The 12,692-nt window shown below is 48.1% G+C and overlaps 2 protein-coding genes across 8 annotated transcripts in view; one reads left to right on the forward strand and one right to left on the reverse strand.

Annotated features, from left to right (window-relative positions):
* The window catches only part of CTBP2 (C-terminal binding protein 2), a 131,443-nt gene extending 124,941 nt beyond the window's left edge, over nt 1-6,502 (forward strand). For all 3 annotated transcript variants that reach the window (XM_041461464.1, XM_041461465.1, XM_041461463.1), the window contains 6 exons: nt 761-967; nt 1,541-1,755; nt 2,171-2,301; nt 3,169-3,296; nt 3,896-4,013; nt 5,527-6,502. In XM_041461464.1, the coding sequence (XP_041317398.1) occupies nt 761-967; nt 1,541-1,755; nt 2,171-2,301; nt 3,169-3,296; nt 3,896-4,013; nt 5,527-5,707 (980 nt within the window). In that variant the 3' untranslated portion in view covers nt 5,708-6,502. The remainder of the gene's footprint in view (nt 1-760; nt 968-1,540; nt 1,756-2,170; nt 2,302-3,168; nt 3,297-3,895; nt 4,014-5,526) is intronic.
* Nucleotides 6,503-10,596: 4,094 nt separating this feature from the next.
* The window catches only part of ZRANB1 (zinc finger RANBP2-type containing 1), a 40,125-nt gene continuing 38,029 nt past the window's right edge, over nt 10,597-12,692 (reverse strand). For all 5 annotated transcript variants that reach the window (XM_041461466.1, XM_041461468.1, XM_041461467.1 and 2 more), the window contains exon 11: nt 10,597-11,512. In XM_041461466.1, coding sequence (XP_041317400.1) covers nt 11,294-11,512 — 219 coding nt within the window. In that variant the 3' untranslated portion in view covers nt 10,597-11,293. The remainder of the gene's footprint in view (nt 11,513-12,692) is intronic.

Consider the following 12,692-nt stretch of genomic DNA (forward strand, 5'->3'; position numbering starts at 1 on the left):
GGAGCTTAATTGTATCCCTGGTTTTAGCAGCTGAGTTACAACAGGCTTTACTCATCTGATCCCGAGATTCAGTCTGCGGAGCAGCCCTGCAGTAGTGTTTGGGATATGTTGTATTAAAGGTTATCTCTGGGGAAGTGAAGAATATCAGCCACTCCACCTGAGCCGTTTTCCAGAGATAATTGCGATAAGAGAGTTGCAAATAGTCATTCCTAAAGAAGCAATTCTCAGTATAGTGAATTGTTTTCTTTTTTCAAGAGAACAGTGTCTCCTCAGTGTAATGGTTTCTTCATGTTTTTAACTCTTATTGTTATTATCCATTATAACAATGTTCTGAGGCTTTGAACATCAGGAAAAGAAAGATACAATGAATAAAGTAATGGGATACTGCAGCATAATCCTTCTTTTTTTACTTGGCAAATTGGGTGGCCAAATGATGTGGTTTCGAGTAGAAAATGTAATGACTCCCCACAAATGTAGCGTAAAGTTTAATTGGTATTGCTTTCCATAAGGTGGTTTTTAAACCGTGCAGTCAGTCAATGACCGGAGCCTAAACAGCGGTGCCTGGGCTGGGCTGGGCACCAGTTTGGACCCATTAAAGGGCACCCCCAGAACGGGATGTTTAAGGGTGTAAATGGGGTGTTTAAGGGGCACAGAGTAAATACCAGTATAAGGAGCTTGTGGGCAGGGCAGCTGGGAGTCAGCCCATTCCATAGCCGGGTCAGGAGCTGGCAGGGCTGTGATCTGTGTGTGGCCTCCGCAGGGATCGCCGTCTGCAACATCCCCTCGGCCGCCGTGGAGGAGACGGCCGACTCCACCGTGTGCCACGTGCTCAACCTGTACCGGCGGAACACGTGGCTGTACCAGGCGCTGCGCGAGGGCACGCGGGTGCAGAGCGTGGAGCAGATCCGCGAGGTGGCCTCGGGAGCCGCCCGCATCCGCGGGGAGACGCTCGGCCTCATCGGCTTCGGTGCGTGCGACAAGGGCGCGCCGCTCCTGAGGGGCTCAGCGCCTCTGCGCTGCTCTGGGAAGGACCCAAAAGGAGCGTTTCCAAAACCAGAACCACCACGGTGGATGGGCGTGAACGGGGAGAACAGCTCACGTGGGTTTTTGGGGAGGGAGGTGTTTGTGAGCTGTGGTTGAGGCCTTGGAGGAGCACTGGTGAAACACGGTGGTGTTTTAGAGGGACCACAATTCTAGAGGTAGTGCTGCTGTCCTCTCCCAAAAATACACATCCCTGAGCCACAGCTACACCAACCCGGCCTTCCCAAGCCACTCTGGCCTGCACAGTGGCAGGGCTGTGTAAAACAGAGCTTAAGTTCAGCCACAGCTGTAGGGTTTCAGTATTAGAGGTGGGATCAGCTAATTAATGGCAAAGCTCCTATGAGCATGTTTAAATGGGGAAACTGAGGCAAGGCACGGGAACGCCTGGGAAGCCCAGCAGGCCCCAGGGGACAATCCTCAGGTCCTGCTGGGAGCTGAGCCTTATGGACACAGGGCATTTGGCTCAGTTAACTCCCCCTGTCCCTTCCCTTCGGCACAGGTCGCACTGCGCAGGCGGTCGCGGTCCGAGCCAAGGCCTTTGGCTTCAACGTGATCTTCTATGACCCGTACCTGCAGGACGGCATCGAGCGCTCCCTGGGCGTCCAGCGGGTCTACACCCTGCAGGACCTGCTCTACCAGAGCGACTGCGTCTCCTTGCACTGCAACCTCAACGAACACAACCACCACCTTATCAACGACTTCACGATTAAGCAGGTAATTAATTCACCTCACGTGCATGGCCGAGGAGAGCTTTGGTGGTGGGCAGGGCCTGAGTGCAGGAGCTGGCCACAGATCCCTCAGCTTCCCCAGTGAGCCAGCAGCTCCAGAAGAGCTGCTTGCACCCAGGTGTGTCTCCCCACGGTGCTTAGGGGGAGCAGTGTCCTGCCAGGTAAATGATCCCCATCCCTGTGGTGCAGAGGTGGTGGTTAACGGTGGGTTTTGTTTGCCAACTCCAACCAGAGATGAAGAACCCGTGGAAAACCCATGTGCAGCGGGATGGGGGGTGCTCTGGGACTGGGGCACAAAAAGCAGGATGCTGTCTCAGCTGGGGCAGCATCCCAGGGTGGGGGTGAGGCCAGGAGGGGGTCGGGGCACCCAGCTGACCCCACCCCTCTCTGGCCGGCGGCAGATGAGGCAGGGGGCGTTCCTGGTGAACACGGCCCGCGGGGGGCTGGTGGACGAGAAGGCCTTAACCCAAGCCCTGAAGGAGGGACGGATACGAGGGGCCGCACTCGACGTGCACGAGTCGGAACCGTTCAGGTAAAGCTGCGGCTCGGTAAAGCCCTGGGGTGGCATCGGTGTCACCCTCTGTCGTGGCACAGCCAGGGATACCCAGCACCCACTGAGTGTCACTGCCCCTGGGCACACTGCCCAGTCCTGCTGTTGTCACCTTGCAGCAGCCATCGGTTGTAGTCCAGCACTGGGGCTGTGTGTGCTCAAAGGGACACTGGGAGCTTGGAACAAGAACCCAGCCTGTGTTTAGAAAAAAGACCCAAAACATTCACTAGCCCTTGAGTACAAATTCACTGCACTCAGTGCTGGGCATTTTTGCCTGCAGCCTGGGAAGGGCTGGGTTGTAACTGGGAGTGCAGCTTCTCTCTACCACAGAAATATTTAAAGAACAAAAAGTTTGCTTCTACACAAAGGGACCCCCAGCGCCCACCCCTCCCATCCTAGGATCACCCACAGGCTTTCCCTTCATCCCCACACTGCTGCAGACACCCCCCAAACATTATTCCCATGGGAACATTAAGCCCAGCCACCCTGTGGATTGGTATTTCAGCCCTTTTTTGGTGCATTTTCAGAAGCCTGCATTTTCTGAGCCCTGCACAGAAGCTGTGCTTCCTCCCCAGCACTTCTGTGGCCATTTTCGGCTGGCAGGACTATCAGGCCAGGGAATCACTGAATGATTTAGGCTGGAAGGCACCCTAAAGCTCATCTAGTTCCAATTCTTTGCCACAGGCAGGGACATCTTCCACTAGAGCAGGTTCATCCAAGCCCCATCCAGCCTGGCCTTGGAAGGAGTCTTGCATATGCAGAGGGCAGGCCACAAGCTTTTTGCTGTTCATCTTTCATTCTTTGTTTAAACATTGATTAATCTCTTTTTTTGTTTTCCCCTGCTCCCAGTTTTGCTCAAGGCCCATTGAAAGATGCTCCCAACCTGATCTGCACCCCACACACAGCCTGGTACAGCGAGCAGGCATCCCTAGAGATGAGAGAAGCTGCAGCCACCGAAATCCGACGTGCGATCACAGGTACCCAGCCCTGGGGACACTGGGCTTGGCTCCCGGGGTGCCTGGAACAAGAGCCAGGAGGAGCAGAGACAGGGATTCACCCTGACCAGGGGAAAGGGATCTAACCCCAGTTTGCTTCCCAGTAAAAGAGCTGGGAACCCAGAGTTCCCTTTTTAGTCCTGACTGGGTGACGGGTTTTGTGTTGGTTTCATTTTTCTAATGAATGGGCAAATACTGGTGTCTGTGACTGGGAAAAAGAACAGGACAGGGAAGCAGTAATTGCTACTCCTGCTGCTGACCCACACAGTGCTGCAGACACAGCACTGCATTCCAAAACCAAATCCCAAGGTGGTGGGCACAGCAAAAGAGTGCTTCTATTGTCCTGAAAGTCGCCCTCAAGGGAACAGCTCCTCTGAAAGCCAAGCGTTGGGAATGAGGGTGGGAAACTGGTCTCCAGCCCTGCACCGGGACAGCTAAAACATCCTCCTGAAACAAGGAATGTGGGATTTTTTTTTCCTCCCATCCTTTACACTGACAGACATAGTGGAATTATAAGCATTGCAGAGGGTGATGAAGCTGGGCCCTGCCAGACACAGACTCACCTTTCTCTCCAACTCCAGGGCGCATCCCGGAGAGCCTAAGGAACTGCGTGAATAAGGAATTCTTTGTCACGACGGCTCCGTGGTCAGTAATAGACCAGCAGGCGATTCATCCCGAGCTCAATGGTGCCACGTACAGGTGAGCGCCAGGGGGGGAACACCGGGACACCGGGACACCGGGGGCGCTGGCACGGCAGGGCTGGGACAGCGAGGATGGGTACCCGGTACCCGGCTGCTGTCACCCCCTGCCTGGGGAGCAGCACTCAGAGCACGGGGTTACTGATGGGGTTGAGCCATCCCCGAAGGGTGGGTAAAGCCTCCCTGCCCAGAGCCTGCATCCCTGCGGGCTGGGAGTCACTGGGCAGCGTCCCTGGAAGTGGCAGGAGCCCCCCAGACCCCCCCAAAGCTGGATGTGACTTCTGAAACTGCAGCAGCAGCTCTGTGCTCCTGTCCATGAGCAGCCTTAGGTTAATGAGCCAGGGGAAAAGTTCCAAATTTAGGGCTGTAGTCAGGTGACCCAATTTCCACCTAATCCGAGATTAAGGGTTACTTACTGCTCTGTTTAGATGGCTCCAAGTATGCTGGTAGGAGACATTAGGCTCAAGGAGTTGGAGCATGGATTCAGGGTATCACCACTGCCAAAAATACTCTGAGCTACAAAATACCCTGCAGGGCACATCAGGTCATGTCAGGCAGAGCCAGGCCAGTTTCCCAGCAGCAGAGCCCCAAGACAGCTCCTGGGCCATGCAGACTCCAGGCAGTGAAGGCTCCCTCTGACCACCAGAACTTCCAAACCTGGAAAAAGGCTCCCCATTCCCACTCTGGCTCCCAAACACCTGGGCAGTGCCAGCACCTGAGGACAAGCCTTGGCTTCCCAGCTTAACCTGTCTCTGCAGGGAGTTTCAGCCTGGTTGAGCTCCCTGGAGCTGCAGCCCTGGAGCCCCTGTAAGCTGGCTCAGCTCACCACCTTCACAGGCAGGTAAAATTCCCTTCCCCTCCCAGCTTCCCAATCCACTTTGCCTCAAGGCAGTGGAGCTGCAGGGAAGTGGGAGCCCTCAGGTCTGACATGGCCACAGAGCTCCACATGGTTTTGTCCTCTTTGCCCCCACCCGGGAGTTGAATAAATTATTATTATTATTATTGTCCTTTTTCAAACTCAGTTGTTTCTTGGAATGTGTGTAATTCCTCCTGCTCTTGGAAAAGCTAGATTAGATCTGATCCCATCTTTGAGCTGTGCTGTTCCACAAGGAAGATGCAGCTCCAGGAAACACTTACAAACCAGGTGTAGGTGTTCAGGGTATTCACACAGGGATGATGGGGTGAGCACACCAGCGTCTGGGCTTTCAGAGACTATTCCAGATGGTTCCTTACCCAAATTTCCAAAGGAGAAGGGCTTCCCCATGGTGCAGGAGGCTGTGAGAAGGCACAGAACAAGCTGCAGTCCTGGTGGTGCAGCAGAGGACACTTACCCAAGGCCCAGCAGGTGATGTTTAATGCTGAGCTCTCCCTTGTAACTAAAAAGGAAAAGCAAACGTGGCTGCAGGAGGGAAGTGGGATCTCTCTGCTGTGTTTTCTCCCCAGCGGCGCTGGGCTGACGGGTGTGTGATGAGCTGTGCTGTGACAAACCTGCCTCTCTGTGTCCCCTCTGCCAGGTATCCCCCTGGGATGGTCAGTGTGGCACCAGGAGGAATCCCAGCAGCTATGGAGGGCATCATTCCTGGAGGCATCCCTGTTACCCACAACCTTCCCACAGTGGCACATCCTTCCCAAGCTCCATCGCCCAACCAGCCCACAAAACACGGGGACAACAGGGAACACCCCAACGAGCAATAGCAGATAATTTAAAAACCATTCAATAAACTTAGGACCAAGAGACATTGGAAAAGAAGTTATACATGAACTAAAAGAGAAGAATTTGATACGAAATTTGTAATGTTGATTTTGGACAGAGGCATCATTGATGTTCCAGTGTTCCCGACAAAGCGACAGCAGCCAAGACTGGGGAGAGGCCCTGGAGAAGTCACCTGCTCCCTGCAGTGCTGAAAACTAGGATGTGATACATTAATGAGCAACTTCTGTTATTGTGTGTTGAGTTTCCTTCATCTGTGCATCAATCACATGAATAAAAATGAATTTCTTTCCCCCCCTCAATTCCTTGGGAAGGACAGGGCTCCTGCACTGTGTCCAGGCCACTGAATTAAGCCATCTTTACAGAGTTAACGAGAAACCATTGTGTGGCTTCAGCCCTTTCCTTTCTCTTGCATCTGGTGACCTCTCCTAACAGGGGGCAGCAGTTCTGGCTTAGAAGTGGAAGAAAAAAAAAAGAAAATAACTCCTCCTCCTCCTTTTTGCAGTGGCCAGTGCCGTGTAACAGAAGTTCTCCTGCCAGGTCTAAGTTCCAGCCATTCCAGCTGGGATCTGTGGGATGGGAAGGGCAGAAAGGGCTCCTGGCAGTGACCACTGCCCTCCCAGGCTAAGGAAAACCAAACTGCCAGTCTCTTCTCTGCCCAACACACTGAATAAAGTAGCTGTGCATCCACCTACGCCCTGCAATGATGCAAGAAAAAATAAAAGAAAAAAAAAAGAAAAAAAAAAAAAAAGAAAAAAAATGAAGAAAGTATTAAGTTTCACACACTATTTGTACTCAGATATATTTTCTCAGTTTTAAATCTGCAGCTATTTTATCAAGTGGAAAAAGTCTTGAGCTGGAAAGGGTTCAAGAATAATGTTGCATTTCCTTATGTCTCAGGAAACACTTTTTATGGTAACTTGTCAGACTGTCTATGAACAAAATCCACTTTTTTAGACATTGATAAAAGTCTTCTTTTCTTCACGTGATATTTTATACAAGAACACTTCAAGATGTGTTATTAGATGTGACTGATTTTAACAAATCCTATTAGATTTGTATCAACTAGTTACATGTTATATTCATAGTCTTTTGTGAATCACCGCCTTTTGTTTTTAAAGATGGCCTGTTTTGAGCCTTTGTATGGGTACATTCCTGTTTCTGTGACAAAAAAAGAAAAAAAAAAAAAACAAAAAAAGAAATCTTGAGCTGTCCCAAACAGACAAAAAAGAAACCAATGGCTATCAGTATGTTTTGGTTTAGTGTGTTACCGTTACTGTATTTGTTTATTGTAAAGGTGGACATTTAGCGTTCAGTGCAGTTTTCAATAAAAAGTGATAAAATTTCTATAATTTCTGAAAGGCAAGAGCTCTCGCTGCAATCTGGGGCTTGGAGACACTGAGAGGTAACCATAAGGTACAGAAACATAATTCTGGTCACACTTGGTGCATATTTACAGTCCAGTGGGAGGGGAAGGTCCCTTCCAACTCAGACCATTCTGCGATGAAGAGATCACTGTGGGTTTCCACTAAGTACAAAGGCAGCTACAACTCAAACAAACATTTTCTGTACATTCTCAAGAGATGAAGCATTATCAAACCATTGGAAAATAAAGCCAAAAAAGTGCTCAAGAGGGGCTGCTGGCTTTGAGCCTCACTGGGCAAAAGGCCTGTCTGTTCTTGTTTCCACCATTCTTTCCCACTGTGTCCAAGTGCCACACACGTGGAATTAGATGGGGACTAAAAAAAGCTGAAACCAAAGTGTCCAAGTTACAAAACTCTGTATTTTGTTTGCTTAAAATTAAACTGAAAACTTGGTTACCAGCTTCAAACATCCAAACCAGAGGTCACCTGTTACAGAGTGACTGCTCCTTGTCAGTGCTCAGCACAGCCCAGCAGTGAATTATCCGTGACCTCAGTGAGAAACTGGGATAAAACAGGTCAGATACAGGGGTGGTATCTGGGAGACACCGAAATGACCATCAAAACCAAGAGGAAAACATTTAATTGATGTTAAGGTTTAGAGTTGTTTTAAAAATAAACGAGCCCTGGTACTTTGTTTCTCAATAATCCGGTCCCTCCCTGCGCCGCAGGATCCGTGTGCCAGCAGTGACTCCGAGCTCAGAACATGCTGGAGCTTTCATCCAACACACAACTTCCCTTTCAGCCAAAACCAAGGTCAGAAGTGCCACAAGCTCAACAGGAGCAGAGGTTAAGCCATCCTAAAGGTTACAAGTGCCTGCGGGGAGAACACCAGCAAAACATGCACAGATTGGAGCAGTGGAAGGGGAAGAACATCATCACAGCTGGGAGATGCCAGAGCACCAGGAGCTGCAGCTCTCAAATGGAAAATTACTGGGCAAAGAAATGGGAAATGAACAGTTGCTGCTGAAGGTTTGTGGCTGACAGAGCCATGCTGCTGTTGTCCCACTCAGGGAAAGCAGACAGAAAGGCTCTCCTGGGATAACCATCTTTCTCTCCAGGGAGAACTCCAGAGATGTCAAAGTAGCTGTCAAAACAAGCAGCTTCATGGTGACAAACACTAAATAAAACCTTTTAAAAAGGTATTAGGGAAGTTACTGAATAAAAGGGGGAAAAGGAAAGCAGAAATTAAAGTCTCCACACACACAAACCAACCTGGGGTAATGGACGAAATGCAGCTCAGGGGATTTGCCATAAGCCATGCAGCAGAACTTTGGAAGAATCCAGAATTACTAAATTTTAATATATTAAAAACAAAAGAAATACAGGGATTTTCACTGAGGAAGTCATAAATAAAACCAGAAAAAAATCCTGACCAGCTGTAAAGGAGGTAGCAATGAAAAGCTAAGTTCTGTGCTAGGAAAGCATGTGCTGCTGTGAGCAATGTATGAGGAAAATAACACTGAGAAACCCAATTTTTTATATATATTTTCATGGCTGAAAGTGCAGAACTTGCTGACAAGCTGCAGGGGAGTGTGTGCAGATTCATCTCAGTGTCTGTAAACTTTCAGGTGTGTGATTGAGGAGCCACTGACATACACTGACTGCAGTGCAAGCACGAAGCCGGGGGTTGCAGCTCTTTAATCTACAACTACAGGAGGTTTGGATTACTCTGATTCTGGAAAAGACACTTCACCAGCTCCCAAAGGGCCTGTGAAGCACGTGAACCTGAACAGACCATTGTACAGCACATCAGAACAAAACAATAATGATCAAGGAAGCCAGGTGATCCAAAGTACCAGGACTGTCCTGTCAGAGCAGTGAGAGTTCATCGGTGCATGCGTTTGAGAAAGCTGAACTGACCTCGGGGGAGGGCTGGGGACAGGGGCACAGTGCAGGAGAGCAGGGCAGGAGAGCTGGGCCAGTGTGGCTCAAGGTAGACTTTCACATTGGTAATTCTCCCCTTGGGACAAGGAAGCTGCGCTTCCCTCAACAAACAGCACTGCCAAAAGAACACGGGTGGGAGGTGAAAACTCCACAGCATCCTCGGAGCAGCCCATGGAATATGGGGTTTTTCCTTCTGTCCACGGGGCAGCTGGTCAGGGGCAGGCTGGGATCTGAAGTTACAGGTCTGGCCACTGAGAGCTCCTCAGGCTGGCTGAGTTAGGACCCCCGTGGTCACAGCACGACACATAACCACTCCAGCACACGGTGCACGCCAGCTCAGGGCACAGAAATCCTCATCCCAGCTTACCCTGCATTCAGCTCCCCTGACAGAAAAGCCTTACATCCTCAGCTAGACAAGTTATAAAAGGATTTCACTGCAAGGTAAGGATAAAAAAAACCCAATTTAGAAAGGGAACTTGAACCAGGACCGTGTGCTCATGAAGAACCCCTGTAGTATCTGGGGTTGGGTGGTGAATTTGGGTCACTCACACATGGCAGAGCAGCATTCATCCTTCACCTGGAAATCCGGGCATGCACCAAGCAGAGGAAATCTAATGGCCAAAAAAGGTGAAGACATAATAAACCTCAGTGGAATCTAGGACGGGAAAATTGCAAAATTAATTCAGTACTTCATTATTTCTTTACTTTCGGTGTCGTCACCAAGTTTCTGTAGGAGTTGTGCACGTTTCAACACCATCTAAGCAGCATTTGGAAGAAAAAGCAGCAACTTCCTCAGGGTTTCCATAGCTCTGAACTACATAAAAATAGGTGCTATGGGGCTTCTTTCCAAATTCTAATTAAAACAATTTCATCTACTGCAAAATTTCTTACTCAACCACCACACCATCAAAAGTGCTTTTCAAGACAGCCTGAATTGCACTGTATATGTAAAAACTGGCATTAACCTTTAGTGTTTCAGTGAGATTTTTAGATAAACTTTATCCATTACAGGTTACATGGCTAAAGTTATCAAATATAATAAAATTTCTACTGGAGAATATACTCTGAACTTACAGTCTTAGGAACTTACATAAGTTTAAGTATGGCCACATCAATCAACATGCAAGAAATTCCCAGGTTTACATACTGAGAAATATATAACAGTGCTTTTAAACAACTTGAGCATAGATTCTTCTTTTTAATTAGAACTGCCAAGTGGATTCTCACTAGATTTAGTGACCAAGGAGTAACCTTTAAAAAGGTGTTTTTTTCATTTGCAGCAAAGTTTGAGTGATCAAAGAATAAATGATAAAAATTATATAATTTTTAACACAGCAAGACTGTGAGTTTTGACAAGATTAAATTCTCAATTGTGTTCAGGTTCTGATTTCACCCAATTTTGTTTAGTGTATGCTCACAGGAATAAAATCCCTATCTTTTAGGTCACTTCTCTGAATAAATATGTATACTGAAAGGAATCTATTAACTACTAGAAGAAAAAATAAAAGGCAAAAAAACCCCCAAAAAGCTTTTTCAGGAAACAAATCATTTCACTCAATGTAAAATTTAGCTTCTCTTCCAGTTTGTTCCGTAGAGTTTAGGCTTTATTATGTGGGCACAGCAATAACTAAAATATTAGTAAAATAACGAACGCATTTTTGCTTATGACTTGCTGTGGATATCTGTGCAAACAAAAAAAACCTCTCACAATCTGACCTGGGCACTAGTGAGATTTCACAGGAAAAGGCCTTTCAGGGAAATGTGTCAGAGTATCTAAAAGGTGATGGAGAAGACCAGGTTCTACTGTAAAAGAATCTCAAGAGGGAGGAGATATCCATCCAGCTCACATGTGCTTTCAGAAGTGCCCTTAGTTGAAAAATTTCTCTGCAATAATTAAGATGCTGGTATACGTTTCCTATTACACAACCTCTTACACAACCACATGCGGTACATTTATAGACAGATTTACAGTCAGAAAGAAAAATGGGGTTGGTTTGGTTTGCTTTTTTTTTTTTTTTTCCATCTTGATAATAAAATTAGCTGTTTTTTGTTTTCTTTTTCGTGTTTTTATACAAACTGTAGTCCAGCCCACTTGGCTCTCTCCAGGCAGCAGGATGAGCATCCATCCTCTCCCCGTGCTGTCGGAGAATCCTTCCCAGCATGTATCCCCTAAGACCTGGGTCGCTCCACACCCAACTGCTACAGCACAACGCTCACTCGGGGGCACACACTCTGCGCTGCTCATTTGCACTTTATTCCCCCTCACTCATCGTCGTCATCCTCATCCTCCTCGCCGTCGGACAGGGACGTGCAGGGCCGGATCTGGCGGTAGCGGTCGAGCCACTTCTCCACCATCTGGGTGACCAGCGGGTGGTTGCGCCGGCGGGAGCTCTTCTGCATGGCCACCAGGACCCCTCCCTCCGTCACGCAGCAGTCCAGCCACTCCCGCAGCAGCTTCTCCTGCTGCTCCTCGTTGCCTATCTTTGGGGCACAGAAAACACCAGGAATGAGGCTTCCCAAACGTCCAGCGCCATACCCCTGCTCCACGTGCATCGCACTGGATTCTCAGTCTTGTCCAGGATTCTCCTCATCCTGCCCAGGATTCTCTCAATCTTGTCTAGGATTCTCCTCACCCTGCCCAGGACTCTCCTCACCCTGCCTCTGTTCTAGGTAGCCACTCCAAGGCATCACCCCAGAAAAGGAAAACTGATGCCCACTGCATTTTCAACCAAAGGCTCTGCAAGTACTCTCCAGCTCTTCTCCCCAGTTTTTCACATGTCTATTTCCAGTACAGCCTTCAGTTGTTTTAAGCAACTATTTATCTATTTAAGCAACTATTTATCTATTTTTAAGCATCTATTTATCTAAGCACCATATATAAGGAGGGAAGTCCTAACAAAGCTTTCTGGCTGTAGAAACATATTTTTATAAGTTTTCAACATGAAATATTTTCTCTTGCAAAATATAACAAATATCATGGCTTGCTGAAGAAACATCCCTTTCTAGACTTGAAGCTCATATTTTTCTCCTTTTATTTACAGAATGGCCACTTTCTGCAATTACTTCAGTTTTCCAGTCCTCCCTTCACCCATGCACACCCTTCAGTGAAGTAGTTCCATTTTTATCATAGTTATTAAAGCAAAAATGAGTTGAGTTTCATTAGAATAGAAGGTGGAAAATGCTGCAACTGTAGGCCAATACTTGTGTTTCACCTTTTAGGGAAAAAAACCCCAAAAGGCAGATTGCAGTCTTGCCTTAGTGACAGAACCCTTATTTTTGTGTCCTTTTCTAGGTATTCTGATACTCAGTGTTCTCAGGCACAGGGTGGGATTGTTGGGGTGTCCTGTGCAGGGCCAGGAGTTGGACTGAATGATCCTTGTGGGTCCCTTCCAGCTCAGGACATTCTGTGATTCTATGACTCTGTGATTTACATGGACAATGAAGTTACATTCTATTTACAGAGCTGTAAACACCAAATTTGTGGGAAAATACTTTTCAGCACCACCTGGAATGATGGGGAAGGGAGCAGCATTAATTAACCAGAACAGCACACTCCCTGTAATTCTTTGGACACCAAAAACTCAGGGGGCTACAGAGATCGCTGAGCTTCATCGAGCAGCTGTGACAAAGTCACCAGCACACACCAGGTGTTTCTTTCTTA

Source organism: Pyrgilauda ruficollis, unplaced genomic scaffold (assembly GCF_017590135.1).
Source record: "Pyrgilauda ruficollis isolate IOZ18807 unplaced genomic scaffold, ASM1759013v1 scaffold15, whole genome shotgun sequence".
NCBI lineage: Eukaryota > Metazoa > Chordata > Aves > Passeriformes > Passeridae > Pyrgilauda > Pyrgilauda ruficollis.